This window comes from Symsagittifera roscoffensis, chromosome 3, assembly GCF_963678635.1.
Source record: "Symsagittifera roscoffensis chromosome 3, txSymRosc1.1, whole genome shotgun sequence".
NCBI classification, from domain to species: Eukaryota; Metazoa; Xenacoelomorpha; order Acoela; family Convolutidae; genus Symsagittifera; species Symsagittifera roscoffensis.
In genome coordinates this window covers 74,324,727-74,340,208 of record NC_087064.1, presented here as the reverse complement: position 1 = coordinate 74,340,208, position 15,482 = coordinate 74,324,727, and the positions used below count along the sequence as shown (strand labels likewise).

The 15,482-nt window shown below is 43.4% G+C and overlaps 1 protein-coding gene across 1 annotated transcript in view; it reads right to left on the bottom strand.

Annotated features, from left to right (window-relative positions):
* LOC134842512 (uncharacterized) overlaps positions 1–15,482 on the bottom strand; it is a 32,843-nt gene that overhangs the window by 16,387 nt on the left and 974 nt on the right. Inside the window, exons 2-4 of the mRNA XM_063858892.1 lie at positions 13,839–14,018; positions 13,444–13,567; positions 11,036–11,265 (exon numbers count right to left, since the gene is read on the bottom strand). Coding sequence (XP_063714962.1) covers positions 11,036–11,265; positions 13,444–13,567; positions 13,839–14,018 — 534 coding nt within the window. The remainder of the gene's footprint in view (positions 1–11,035; positions 11,266–13,443; positions 13,568–13,838; positions 14,019–15,482) is intronic.

Below are 15,482 nucleotides of genomic sequence, written 5' to 3'. Positions count from 1 at the left end.
TTTAAGTATAGGCTGAGTGAAGTGCGAAAGAGTGTTAGGCCAAAGATTAAGTTGTGTGTATTGTGTGAGATGTGTGTTATGTTATGTTATGTGTTAGGTTATTAAGATCATGGGTAAGTAGGGGTTGGTGACCATGAACAACTAGATGACGATCTTGGGAATAGATCCAAAGTTTGGACTGTCCAATCTTAGGTCGAATTCCAAAACTTTAGAAACCAATTGATTTTAACAAATTTTAGGATAAATATCTTTTTATCTGAACTGTTTTAAGCAAATTTTAACGATATATGTTAAGGTGAAACTAACAAGTGTGACATTCGTGATTTCTTTTCTAGATCCTGATTGATCATTTAAATTACTCCTTTGAGTCAAAGAATCGAATCAAATCAAACTTGAAAAGAATAGAATGGACAAGTTCAACCTGGATGAATTGATGGACCTGGCAGAGGCATATGTAGGACCGATGGTAGATGCGATCTATCGTCGGCTGATCGAACGAGACTTCGCTCTGGAGGACCCAGAGGTGGTCATGTTGCTGACCGCCCTGATCAACATCTTGGGGCACGACAACCGTGGGGACCGCCCCACGGAAGTCCTGTTGATGGCAGCATATGGAGAAAGAGGAGTACTAGACCGCCCGAACATGAGAGTGATGAGGTGGAGAAACGGGGCTCTCTCAGGGAGTGACTTGGCGAATGAGCCTGGATTGGGAAGTTCTAGGACTTACCAACCAGGTGAGATGCCAATGCCCTCTAAGCCTAAACCTGGGCTGACGAGAATGCATCGGGAGATGAACAGCGAGGCGACCTCGTCTGGTTCACAACTGAGAGCAGCTGTGCCACCAAAAAGGGCGAAAGTAACACAGAAGGTTCAGACGAACCAAACCATACAAGATCTGGACGAGATGAACGATCAGCTGAGAAGTACGAAGAAGGAGCTGGACGAGATGACCAGAAGCATACTCCAGATGGAGGAAGATTGGGACATGTGGAGAAAGTTGTTTGAAGACTGCAACAAAAAGCAGGGTCAAGAGATCGAACGCTTAAGGCAGGAATACAAAGAGCGATCGGAGCAGGTGGCGTTGACAACGGCTGTGGAGAAAGTGATACCTGCAAGGGATATTCCTCGTGGGCAGTCCCCGATGGAGCTCTTGACGCCTCGAGAAATGAGTCAAACAACGGAGACACGACCTCCAGCAGAGACAAATCGAGTAACGATCCCGGATCCTAGTGACACCTTGGGTGACCCCGTCGTAGAACAGACAGTGAGGAAACTGATAGAGACAGCTGGACGACTGGTCGCTAACAAGAATGCGCCAGGTTCCGGGGTGACTGCACCCTATGGAACGATTGACGATACGGGCAGAGTACAACTCTCCCAGACCGTGATCAGACAAGGGATAAGTAACGTGACACCACTCATGGGGAGCTCGAGAATCTCAGAGAGGAAAGTACGAAAGATGCCAGCGAAGAAAGTGTCTCGTGTAATGGACGTGCAGAAGAATAATCAATTGAAGTATAATTTCACGGGAGTTCCGGAGACAGATCCGAGGGCCTGCTTCAATCGAGCTACCTGGAGCCCGGCTGTGAACCTGCAGCAACCACCACTCGGGACATCTCACCTGATATTGGGAGACAGTTTAGTCAGAGTGCTGTCGAATTTGAGGACCTCGTGGGTCACCACGGTGACGGCCTTTGGAGGCGAGACAATAGCCCAATTATATCGGATGGTGGAACTGATGAATCCAGGGAAGATTCCCAATGTGATGATCTTAGTTGGGACGAATGATATCTCCAGAGGATCAGAGGAGCAGGAAGCACTGTGGGAGTCAATGATGGTGTGTTTGTTTACTACTCTCTGGCAGAAGTTCAGTTGCGCGGTACTGACCGTTTGCACTGTGCCAATGAATACGAGAAGCCTGACAGCTTCAGGAAGGAGGCACAATGAGGGAGTCATGAGATGGAACAACATCTTGAGGAACCTAGCAAATCGAAATGCCGGAAGGATGATCCTCATGGACATTGAGCATGAGTTGAGAGCCATGGATCAGGCCAGACTGACCACGGATGGCATCCACTTCGACAGTATCGAAGGACAAGCTTGGTTGAATCGAGTCTTCCAAGAACGATTGGAGGAGCTGGAAGCAGAACTCTTTGACACAGGAGTGCTGAAGGAAGGGGGAACGGTGAGTGATGCGGTAATTACCACCTTTGTGCCTCCTAGCCTGGAAACACGCCTGGGTACGGTCCCAGCCGTCACGAATTACCGGCAACAAAGCTCCAGCGAACCAGGTCGAAGAACAGACGTGCAGGATCGGTTGGGAGAAGCACCGATGAGGAGAACAATTCATCCTAGGAGAAGGATAGGACCTGTCAACCAACCAATCGAAGAAGTAGCCGGCACATCTAGATCGGACACTAGATCGGAGACGACGAGTACCAGTCGAGAGGAAAGACCGAGCAGAGGCTCATTGTTGTGGTCGAGGTCCATACCGTCTCCTTGGCATATATACAAAGACGAACTAATGAAGCTGGATCTCCAGAGAGTAAGCTTCATCGAAGATGCAAGGAGGATGTTGAATGGAGCGACGCTATCCGTCAGCAAATTGTACTCGATAACCGGCGTAGACTGGTTGATAGCCGCTAGCATAAATTTCAGCTCCACGACGGCCTTGAGATTTGCTGATTTGGAGGGACTGCCCTCTAACAACACGATGGGACCAGTGAATGCGAGACCGTTGCAAGATGTGAGATTGAACCATGATGAGGGGAATCGTGAAGAGAGACCAGGAAGATTCCTGACGGCGAGAGCACCGATTGGACAACACGTGAAGATATTCAGACAGCTGACGACACCACCTGGTCATGTGAAGGAGAGAGTGTACCCAAAACTAGTGAACCAAGATGGTGATGCCCAGAGATATGGCGGATTGACAGCGATAAAGAAAGATGAGACCATCTTCGCCGCCTATGACAAAGCAGAGATGAGGAAGGCCAAAATCATGGTAGTAGCGAATTCAGAGTTCGTGTACACCTTCAAGTCTTTGTTTTGGCCGGAAGTCATAATGTTGGCCGCGGTTGACCTAGACCTATTGCAATCAGTGTCTTTGGCTATAGGGGTACAAAGGCAGACAGAAATGAACCCAATTACGATTGTGTTTGCTGGCATCAATGACCATCTACACAGTAGAGGTTTTCTGAGCAGGCTCAGAGATCCTGCAACAGCAGAAAACGCAGTATGGCCAGCAATAAAAGACATCCTGGAGTCGATGGGTGAAGTGGTGGATGCGATGAAGGAAGGGTCATTCAATAAAGTGGCGTTGAGAGTAGTATTCGCGTTGTCTCCGGGATATGCACATCTCCCGGATGGAATGAAGTTTGTGTATGCAATGGTAGCCTTACTTTCGGAAGGAAAATATGATGTGATCATATCGGCCCCGAATCGCATGATAGAATTGGAGAACCTGAGGCCACTTAAGGCTGAACTGCCTGCAGTATGGTCAGATATCTCAAACGCGATGAGAGGATTCAAGGACCACGCGCTACACATGTTAGTGTTGGACGAAGTGCTGGGGTTGGAACTGTCCAACTTCAGTCGGCAACTCAAACTGAAACCGGGAATAGACGACGACCATCGAGTGATCACGGCAATGTCCAACGACTTATGGTTCCGAGCAATGGAAGTAGCGAGTGAAGACACAAGAAGAAAAAACTCACAAGAGACGAGAGCTCATCTGGAGGCGATGGTTCTGAGAACCAAGCCGGAAGCCAACCAGTGGCTACACCTGAATCCTAGAGTAGCGGCATTGGGTGCAGATGCTTTTCAGCAAGGCCCCGTAATTATCACGAAGATACATGCCTACTTGTTGAAGGAGGTGAACCTGGCGGAAAATGCCGGAGAAAAGACCGCTGAGTTTGTGAACAGAATGTGTCAGATTACTCTGGAAACCTTCTGGACTCAGGAAGTGAAGGGACAGGAGGGATTTGAAAGGACAGACAGCATGCTAGAAGGGTTGGGAGCCTGATGGACCGCGTCCTTCTTGGCAAAAGTTTACCCAAAAGTCTCGCACTATTTGATAAAAGAATTCCTCCAAGCAGTAGTGAGAGTATCGATAGTGGAATTAATAGCCTTGTTCGTGACATTCGGAGCGGAGAGTTTCGTGAAAGGACCGGCGATACTGCTTACGGATGGAATACAGAACCTGCGACTAGACGGACTTCTGACATTGATCGCAATAACCCACGGAAACTTGGGAGGACTAATGAAACTGGCACGTTGTCCAGAGCAGATGAAAGAGAGAGTGAAGAATCTGGATAGGAAGAAGTCCACGGACTCGTGGAACAAAATAAGAGACCTGAGACACACTCTTATCCAATATCTCTTGCAGCAAAATCGCTTTGGAACCGGAGAAGACGAGACAATTGAAAGAGAGAAAATAATAGACAGGAGGCGCCGACGAGAGAACAATTGCGGAAATTAGATTGTCTAAAAGATTTAGATCTTTTTGAGACAATGTGCAAAGTTCTAAACATTCCGATGGAAGTGAAGAAGATATGGGCGAGAAAACGATTGATGCCATGGTTCAGAGCTAACATGACTGCATGGTTGTACGAGTATGCGAAAAAGCATATGTCGAAGCATGGCAGAGTGTACAGTGAATATCAGCTGGACATTGGGGCAGGAGCTTTCAAGCGAGCTTTCGTGACTCATCGGAATGCAGTGACCACCGCCGTGAAAAGAATTTCCAGGACGAGTGAGTGTAGTGGAAATGAGAAGGCAGAGATGCTGAAAGAAGATTTGGAGAGAAACGTGACGTTGTGTCTCCACAACAGTTTCTGCAGAAACAGAGAATCCAACGTGGATCCCCTACCTTGCTGTAAGCAGAGGGTAGAAGAGCAGAAGTGTTGGAGGACGGCTTCCAACAGCGTCAGGATAGCCAACGATGTGCTACAAGACACGGAAACCGAAAGTGCGGAGTCAGTATCACAGGAGGAAGAAATGGAACATTGATGAATGGTCGAGAAAACAGGAGACAACAAGAAAGAAAATTAGAAGAATTTAGAAGTTTTAGAACTTCTAAACGACGAAAAAGAAAAGAACGAAGGAGTGATGAAGAAAACTTAAAACTCAGAATTTAAAGATAATCACTTTTTAACCTAAGAGTTATATGGTTTTTCCGGATAACTTTGCCCGATGCTGTAGTATAGGTGTTTTCCGAAGTTTACAATGTGTTCGTTGAAAGTTCTAAATAACTCCTTGCCGGATCTCCTGTCCAGAATTTTACGAAATGTCTCTACTTTAGACGGATCCAAAAGTAATAAATTATGAAGATTACTCTGCGATTTCGAATTTGTCAGTTTCGGCTTGTCGGATCTGAATCTCAAAATTCCTAATGTGAGATTGCTTCCAAGTGATGCGGCCAATACTGTGATCCTGTCCGTCAACGTCTTCAAAGCTTCTGCTCCCTGTTTTTGCGTCAATGATCTCTTCAGTGTCATCCAGTCATTAGCCGACTTAGCTAACTTTTCCAGTGCCTGATAGTAAGGTGTCTCTGAGATTGACGTGGTAGGGCCTCCAAATCCAGGTGTGACATCTGGGCAACTAGACCCTTTATTCTTGATCTTCACTCTGGGTCTGCTGTCACAATCCTCCCTTCTTTGTTCCGCGGTTAGCACGTCCCTTTCTAAGTTCCTGGAATCTAAATTTAATTTGGATTTTACATTTTTGGACATTCATGATATAACGGTTTTCAATATAACGGTTTTTTCTTCTATAACGGTTTTCAATATTTTCGGAGTTTTCCTCCAGTTGCATCACTCCTAATTTCCTTTTGATGGTCTGAATAATTCTTTCAACTAGGCCACAACCTCGGTGGTCGCCTACTGCGCAGAAAATGTGTTTAATCCCCTTAGCGACGCAAAAAAGTTTGACTGCATTGTTTTTAAAACATGAATGTTGGTCTGTCCTAATCGATTTTGGGATAGAATGAATAGTGACATAGTCCTTTAGAAATTTCAAGATCTTTTTGGCACCTGTCGTTCTGGTTAACAGAATTGAAGGGTATTTAGAGTAGCGGTCGATAGCTGTGACATTCGACCAGGATGGCCAAAATGCAATCTCTGCAGACTTCGAAATTTTAGCAGTGAACCTTCCGAGTTAATGATTTTGAAGGATTAACGACGTTATCCGGATGATTAGCAGAACGGTGAAGGTCAGGATATTCCCGTATTTTAAAATTTTAAATTTTCGAAGTGATGACGTAACATTTCTGAGAAATGCTGAAACGGCCATTTTAACAAAAAACGAGAGAGAAAACACAACAACATTAGTTGCGCTGACGATAACAACGATAATCGTGATTGAAAAACAGCAGCAGATTGCAGGAATAGCAGAGAACGTTCCGAGTTGCAACTATTGTGCTGCTACAATAGTTGCAAGGCCGTTGCGAGCAACGGTGAAGGGTGAGAAACCAGCCTTCCGGATTAGGAGGAAATCAAGATTAGCGAGCTTGATTCACCGGATTCAAGAATCCGGAAGGGTCTCGGGACGGAAAACTTTTATTGACTCATACGAACTTTTAGCTTCCTGTCATGTCCTGACTTGAATTTAATTAATATTTGGATTCATTTTGATAAGGATGAGAAGCTAGGAGTTGGGGGGAAAGGGTTGATCCATCTTCGATGGAGATGATGATTTTTATCTACTGAACAAAAACAATAGTAATATAATAAATAGTAGCCCTGTTTTTAGGAGTGACCTCGTGGTCTGGGGATACTGAGACCCAGCCATGAGCTCACTATTTGCATGTAATTAAGTTAATTTGAGCGTTCTGGTCGAAGCCGGAGAACAGTAACGTTTTTGTCGACCCGATGTTAGAAAGACCACCGAAAAGTACTGGCTTGGTAGAGACGGTGAAAAGCATGCAAAGCTCTGTTTAGACGTTAGCCAGTCGTCTTAAGACTTAGTTTTGTTATCCGTCGATATGTATCTTCCGGGCGAATGTTACAAGCGACCAGAAAGTAAATTGGCCCCTGCTCCATCCGAAAGTGGTCCTGCATAGTCTAATTGAATTTCTCGTTTAGGTTCGTTCAATAATGGAAGAGGTTTCGATCAGCTAAACTTGTTAATAAGTTTCAAAATCTTACCAAATAAAGTACATTCCTTGCGCTCCTTGCACATTCTGACTATTTTCCGGTTGATTCTTTGTCACCAGATGTAATGCGCTGCGTCTATCAAGGCTTCCTGGCCCCTGTATCCTGGGATCTGTGTAGTCTCGATAGGACTGCTTTTTGCAAACAGGAGGGGATGGCGATGCGGTCGTCAATGATGATGCAACCGTTGACGATTGCTGCTGCATTCCAGAACGAATTGATGTATGGGTCTATTCTCAAAAATCCCTCATAGTCTTTACTGAGTATCGCTTGTTTCATAAGGCGATAAGTTGGGTCCTCGTCGACCAGTTCTGACAAAATGTCTGCGTCGAGAAAGCCCGTTAAACCTGGGAGCGAGTTCCTGTCGTCTGTCGCAAACTTCCTTGGTTGAGCAGCGTTTATCCTGTTGATTTGGGTCTTCTTCTTCCTCTGGATGGTTGCAACCTTTCCCCTTTTCGATCTCTTATTTGCTAAAATTTGGGCGTATTTGAATTTCAGTTGAGTTCCCCTTTTCTTTTTCTGTGTTGGTTTTAATGCGTGGGTTTCTTTCTCCTTATTGCCCTGCCCTTCTCATTGATCTTGTTCTGGCGAAGAGGTCATCTGGTATGGGCGCTACTTCGTTTAGGAGGCGTTCGAAACTGTCGTTCGTTTGAACTTCTTTTGGTACATTAGACCACATATCTGAAAAAGGAATGAATGAATTGGCTAAAACTCGGTCGGATTGATTAGATTGACTGGTATTTATTTGTTGTTGACGTTGGCCGAGAATTGCCAGAAATGACATGAGAGTTTCGCTGAGTTAACTCTAGCGGTTGAGCATAAATTACATTGGAGATATTTGATTGGTTGATAGAGTGAGTATCCTCAAAAAATTGCATATTTACGTCCATTTTGGCGGGAGAGTACTTACATGATTGGTCGCCCTCAAACGTTTGTGCATTTCGACCGATCGTTGATCGGGTCTTGCAAAATTTTGTCGCCCTCTTGTGTGATATTGGCAGTGTTTTCAATGAATTTGATAACCCGATCCTTCTTGCTTTCTATATCTATGATTTTGTGGGTGAATAAGTCCTTATCTGCCTGGTTTATGCTGACAACTGGAGAGTATGGGTGGAATATTGCCTATCGGAAATTATTTCCATCCATAGTTTTTCTATAGTGTCACAAGCTGGGAAGAATTTATTAATAGTTTTGACTACAAACTGCTCGTCAAAATTAGAAGGGTCCGGTGCTTCGAAAGTCGGATAACGGGATTGATAATCGACGATTCCTAGTTTTGATCCGGAAATGTGAAATATGTCGAAGTTAAAAGGTAGGAGTCTATCTGTCCACCTGGTTAATCTTGAATGATAAGATTTGTTACCGCGATTAGTTTTCAGAGCCGAGATTATTGCTTTATGATCAGTAAGTATTTCAAAGTTGTTGCCAGTAGATAATTCCCAAAGTGTTCACAGGACCAAACTAATGCTAACAATTCGAGTTTGCTGGTGCTGTATTTCTTTTTCTTGAACGTTGAGGAATCTAGATGCAAACGACATCGGTACCCAAGTGTCCTTCATGAGTTGTTGTTCTAGGGCCGCTCCTAACCCACTGTGACTGGCGTCACATTTGATTCTTGATTTTCTCTTGGGATCGTAGTGGTACACCGTGGTGATAACCGATCTAAGTTTCAATGTAGCTTCGAAGGCGTCTTGTTGACTCTTATCCCAAATAAATTTCTATTTTGTTAGATGATGTCAGGGATGGGCGGAACTTTTCCCTAAATAACTGTAGGTAAGGTAGGAAACGTTGGAGATGGTTAAGTATGCCCAATTAAGGATATTATTTGTTTAAGAGTTCTTGAGGGTTTCGTTTCTAGAATAGCTTGGACCTTAGAGTGTTTAGGTCTATAGCCTAGATGATCAATGTCGAAACCCAGCCAGAGATTTTTTTTTACTGAAAACTCACATATCGATAGCTTCAATGCGAAACTGTCTTTGTACAGACTTTCAAATACGTTATTTATAATTAGATTGTGGTCAATTAGAAAGCGACCCTTTTGTAACAATTAGGATATTGTCTAAAAATCAAATGACACCCGGTATCATGCTAAGAGTGTTGTCCATTGCCTTTTGAAATTCTTTAGGCATGTCTGAAAGCCCATAAAAACCGGTTTTGAAGCAGTAAGTACCTGTAGCGTCTCCATATAAGATTTTAAATTACAGTGGTTACTGACCGAATCACTTAATTGGAGCTGACTAAAAGCGTATTTAAGATCTAAAGAAGTGAAAAATACTTCACCCGGTAAGTTGGAATTGATTGTTTGGGCTGCTACGTCCAGTTGTTCTAAAAGATATGGCATTTGATATTGGTTTTAAAAATCCGAGCGTTCATGGGTTTTGCGTTCAACGCTATTTCCACTGAACCATCCTTCTTTGCCTTAATAACCACAGGTGCTACAAAAAATTCGCTGGTACACTTGTTCAATTTAACTATATGACCTTCTCTAATAAGACGTTTGATTTCCTCTCCAACTTTTACTTGTTTGTGAATCGGGATTCTCCTACCCTTTTCTTTAATTGGAATTAGAGGTTGCTTGAAGACTGTGTGTACCCGGTGATTTTTTGATCTGCTAAGTCTTATGAAGATGTCTTTGTATGTTTTGAGTAAAAATTCTTCCAATGGGCGTGATTGGGTTGTTTTGACCCCTATTGCATCTTGTAAAACTAGGCCTAGTAGACATCTTGTCCTGTTTTCAGGACTCCTGTAGACATCTTGTCCTAGCAGACATCTTGTCCTGTTTTCATGTGACATTAGGTAATTGGCTATTTGACTTTCCAGCCTAATGACGATATGTCTGTTACCAGGGTTCCAAATATTTCAATCGGCTTGTGGTTATAATCAACATAAGATATGTCGATAGGCAATGATGATTTAGGATATATTTTTAAATTTTTTCCTGTCCTTAAAAGGAGGTCCGCTGTATTTTTATTTACAATAAAGGCTGGACTGCCCGTATCTACAGTGGTTTTGAATAATGAGTTATTTACCCTTAAGGTAACTAGAAGGCTCTTGATTTTTCCCGATGATGAGTTTATTACATCCAGTTTTTTGACTGAGAATAATTTGGGAACTGATATAATGTGTTTCGCGTGGGATAAGTGTTCCCTCGGCGAGACTTTGGATTAGGATGTTGATGACTAGTTCCTGAAACTTTCAGAACGCCAAACTCTGATTCGCTGTCCGACGTTATGAAGTTTATATTTTCTTCTACTGTAGAATTTGACTCATTATCTCCATTATTTACATTTTTGGTGGAATTACAACATCTGGCGAACGGTCCCTTTTTGTTGCATGATTTACAGATTACACCTCTAGCTGGGCACGATAATTTATGATTAAGCGAATAATCCTTGACGCCGAAATAACATGCTTTCTGGTTTTTGGTTGGTTTGTTTGGTTTACCGAATGTAGAATTCTGATTTTGAGCACGGTTTATTCTGTTTTGTAAGTTCTTTTTCTGAACTGATAGTGTAGGTTCCTGTTTGACCCTGAATGGGTTATTTGAGTTCTGGTTTGAGTAATTTGAATTGAAGTTGTTTCCCATTTGTTTTTGTATGGTAGATGCTGTTGCTTAGCCCGTTTCTTGTAACAGTGCGGATCTGTTACACAATCTCCCATCCCACTCACAAACGTGAGTTTGAATTTCACTTTTGAATATCAGTTTTGAAAAAAGAACAATTTTATTCTTTTTTAATTAATTGAGTAAATGAACTATTCTGAACACATTTCTTTGTTCGCTGTAGCAAAAAATCACACATTCAGCCATAAAAGCAAGCGTAAAGATCAAGAAAAAATCAATTTGAGGGGATGAAAAAGATCCTTCAATTTGAATAACAACTCACGGTTTGCATTGATCTTTCTGTAGTCTACCCTGTGCAGAGGAACGAAGTCCAGATTGAGAAACAGCTGGTGGCTGAAATGGAGCTGCTGCTGGTTCTTTGGCAGACTTGTCTTCTTCTCCCTCTCCTCCTGTTTCCCAGTAGGGGTCCCTACCGCCCCAGTCCCCACCCTGTCCACGTGATGTGAACCGTTACCAGTGGAAACTACATAAACTGAGTTGACTTGTTTTGCCCTAGAACAGACATTTAAAAGCTAGTTTTAACGAAAACAAATTGGCTACGGCTCGCGTTTTTTTGTGAAATACAATAAACTGCAAACGTTGGAACATCATACTATTTGGAAAATCATAATCCATTTGCTGCCCTTAAACATTTTTTTAAACAAAAAATGACACAAGCTTCGCCACCTGGGATATTCGCTATGAGACGAAACTGCTACCTGGGAGCTTCAGTATGAGACGAACCTCTTTACCTGGGATCTTAGCTATGAGGCGAGCCTTGCTACCTGAGAGCGTCGCTATGAAACGCGCCTCGCTAACTCCGAGCTTCGCTATGAGACGATATTCGCTACCTGCGAGCTTCGCTTTGAAACGCGCTTCGCTACATGAAGCTTCGCTATGAGACGATCCTTGTTACCCGATAGCTTCGCTATATGCGATCTTCACTACCTGGGAGCTTTGCTATTCAAAGCGCCTCGCTACCTTAGAGCTTCGCCATGATACGAGCCTAGCTACCTGCGAGCTTCGCTTTGAAATTCGCTTCGCTACATGAAGCTTCGCTATGAGACGATCCTTGTTACCCGATAGCTTCGCTATATGCGATCTTCACTACCTGGGAGCTTAGCTATTCAACGCGCCTCGCTACCTTGGAGCTTCGCCATGATACGAGCCTAGCTACCTGCGAGCTTCGCTTTGAAATGCGCTTCGCTACATGAAGCTTCGCTATGAGACGATCCTTGTTATCCGATAGCTTCGCTATATGCGATCTTCACTACCTAGGAGCTTTGCTATCCAACGCGCCTCGCTACCTCGGAGCTTCGCCATGAGACGAGCCTAGCTACCTGCGAGCTTCAGTATGAGACGAACCTCTTTACCTGGGATCTTAGCTATGAGGCGAGCCTCGCTACCTTGGAGCTTCGCCATGATACGAGCCTAGCTACCTGCGAGCTTCGCTTTGAAATGCGCTTCGCTACATGAAGCTTCGCTATGAGACGATCCTTGTTATCCGATAGCTTCGCTATATGCGATCTTCACTACCTAGGAGCTTTGCTATTCAACGCGCCTCGCTACCTCGGAGCTTCGCCATGAGACGAAACTGCTACCTGGGAGCTTCAGTATGAGACGAACCTCTTTACCTGGGATCTTAGCTATGAGGCGAGCCTTGCTACCTGAGAGCGTCGCTATGAAACGCGCCTCGCTAACTCCGAGCTTCGCTATGAGACGATATTCGCTACCTGCGAGCTTCGCTTTGAAACGCGCTTCGCTACATGAAGCTTCGCTATGAGACGATCCTTGTTACCCGATAGCTTCGCTATATGCGATCTTCACTACCTGGGAGCTTTGCTATTCAAAGCGCCTCGCTACCTTAGAGCTTCGCCATGATACGAGCCTAGCTACCTGCGAGCTTCGCTTTGAAATTCGCTTCGCTACATGAAGCTTCGCTATGAGACGATCCTTGTTACCCGATAGCTTCGCTATATGCGATCTTCACTACCTGGGAGCTTAGCTATTCAACGCGCCTCGCTACCTCGGAGCTTCGCCATGAGACAAGCCTAGCTACCTGCGAGCTTCGCTATGAGACGATATTCGCTACCTGCGAGCTTCGCTTTGAAATGCGCTTCGCTACATGAAGCTTCGCTATGAGACGAGCCTTGTTACCTGATAGCTTCGCTATATGCGATCTTCACTACCTAGGAGCTTTGCTATTCAACGCGCCTCGCTACCTCGGAGCTTCGCCATGAGACGAGCCTAGCTACCTGCGAGCTTCGCTATGAGACGATATTCGCTACCTGCGAGCTTCGCTTTGAAACGCGCTTCGCTACATGAAGCTTCGCTACATGAAGCTTCGCTATGAGACGATCCTTGTTATCCGATAGCTTCGCTATATGCGATCTTCACTACCTAGGAGCTTTACTATTCAACGCGCCTCGCTACCTCGGAGCTTCGCCATGAGACGAGCCTAGCTACCTGCGAGCTTCGCTATGAGACGATATTCGCTACCTGCGAGCTTCGCTTTGAAATGCGCTTCGCTACATGAAGCTTCGCTATGAGACGAGCCTTGTTACCTGATAGCTTCGCTATATGCGATCTTCACTACCTAGGAGCTTTGCTATTCAACGCGCCTCGCTACCTTGGAGCTTCGCCGAATAACGTAATATATCTATGTCTAATAAGAGTGTCGACTGCACTCACTGTTTCCAGTTGTAGATGAGTGTCTCCAGCATCTTAGTGGCCACTCCCTGATGTCTGAATACTGGACTCACAGTCACGTTCAACACCACCACCGGCACTTTTCCACTCGAAGACAGAGACACGCCTGAGTAAAAAAGCAGAACGATAAAATGCGAAAGAAATAACAGTCTTGTTCGGAGTACCAATCGAGAAAAAAGATTGTTTTTCTCTTGCGATTTTAGGTTTGGGAGAGGATCGAGCTTGGCGTCTCATTAAATCCCGTTCAGTTTTAGTTTGAAATCTTGTTTGAAATTCTAGAATGATTTCATATTTCGTTGGTGATTTCAAAAACATGATGGTGACTTTTTTGTCTTTCAGGAAATTTTTAGAGCTGACACTTGCATAATTGAACGTACCCTTAAATAGATTGTTGTATAAGTCGTAGTGGATCTTCATGTCAATGGGGAACAGTTGAAGGATGTCTTCCAGGAGACTCTTGCCTTGTCTGGCCGTGAAGGCCACACAACAACCCACTAGTGCGCCAGAGATCTCATCTGTGGCCAGAATTGTACTCTGTCTGTCCCGCAACTTCTCAACTGAAATAACAGGAGAAAATTAACATCCCCTTTCCCAAATAGACCAGGTTAAGATCTATTTTCATTCTCCTCCCCAGCCCAGCGGCGTTTAACAGTTTTAATGGGAAAGGCGACCATTCGTAACGGGCAACATTTCCTAGAAAGCGACAATTTGTATATGGAACGACAATTCGTATAAAGCAACATTTCGCATAAAACGAAATTTGTAACAAGGCATCATGCTTTCTGGCAAGTAGCGCATGTTTTCTCCGTTTCGCTAATATCAGGCACGAGAGGAAAACTGCGCGTAAATCAGTGTGCCGCTTAATCTACAGCTACGAATTGTCGCTTTTTAGGAACAACAACAAGAAGAAATAATTTCTCGTTGTTACAAAACGGCATATTAACCAAATGTTTGTTAAACAAACTTTATAGCAACTCGGAGAAGGACAACCAACGAACCCATTTGGATTGCAGGATGCTGCCCTAAAACCAAAGACATTCAAATAAACTTAATTGCAAAAGCATGAGATTGGAATTAACATAAACTAAATACAATTTCTGAAGAGCAAAGGTAGCAAAAAAGTAGATTTATACTCTAACAAAAAAGGTCGCTCAATAAACTGAACCCATTTAGTGGTATAAAAGACAATTTCCTGGCGATATACACCTTAAGATAGCCGGTTTAATTATATGAACTTGACACAATTGGCTGAAAATTAAAATGAAAAAAAAAAAAAAACTAGAACTTGTTCACCTGGCGGTTACTGCTTCACGACTATAATTGTTCCGACTTTTGGTACGAAAGTAACGGAATATTTGTGCTCGGGGTGGATTTTTTTTCTTCAGACAAATTTCGACTTTTTAACTGACCATTTTCGACGGAATTTTTTTTTATATCATTCAAAAGGTATTGTTTTCCTGAGCTTAAATTTGAAAAGATATTTCACCTGTGATTATTTTTCGTAAAGTTATGAGGGTTTAAAGATTGCCATTTTGGCCATTTTGACCAATTTACAACAATTAACGCGCGATATAATTCACGCTATTAACGCGTAAGCGGAGGTTTAATCCGTCTTATAAATCGTTCCAAATTGGTTGAACGAAGCTTATTTGCAATAATTGATTTGTTACAAGGAACGATCTCTATCTTTTTGTACTCTATATGGCGTGTGGGGGGATGATTTTCATAAAAAATTTCAAATTTTAGAGAAAATAATTTTCATTTTATTTTATTTCGTTTAATTTTTTTAATGTTATTACTGCTGCTCCATAAACTTTAAAAGGCAGTCGAAACATTCAGGGCTTCGCCCTGATACGAGCAGTCTTGTTCATAATTTGGATTAAATTAGCACTGCATCTAATATATTTCAATGAAAGACGATTAAAAGGTTATCTACCAATTCTATTACTTTGGGGAAATCAACTTCTCTAAATTTCAAAAAACACCAAATAAAGAAAGCACTGCAGATTTTCAGTTGAAGA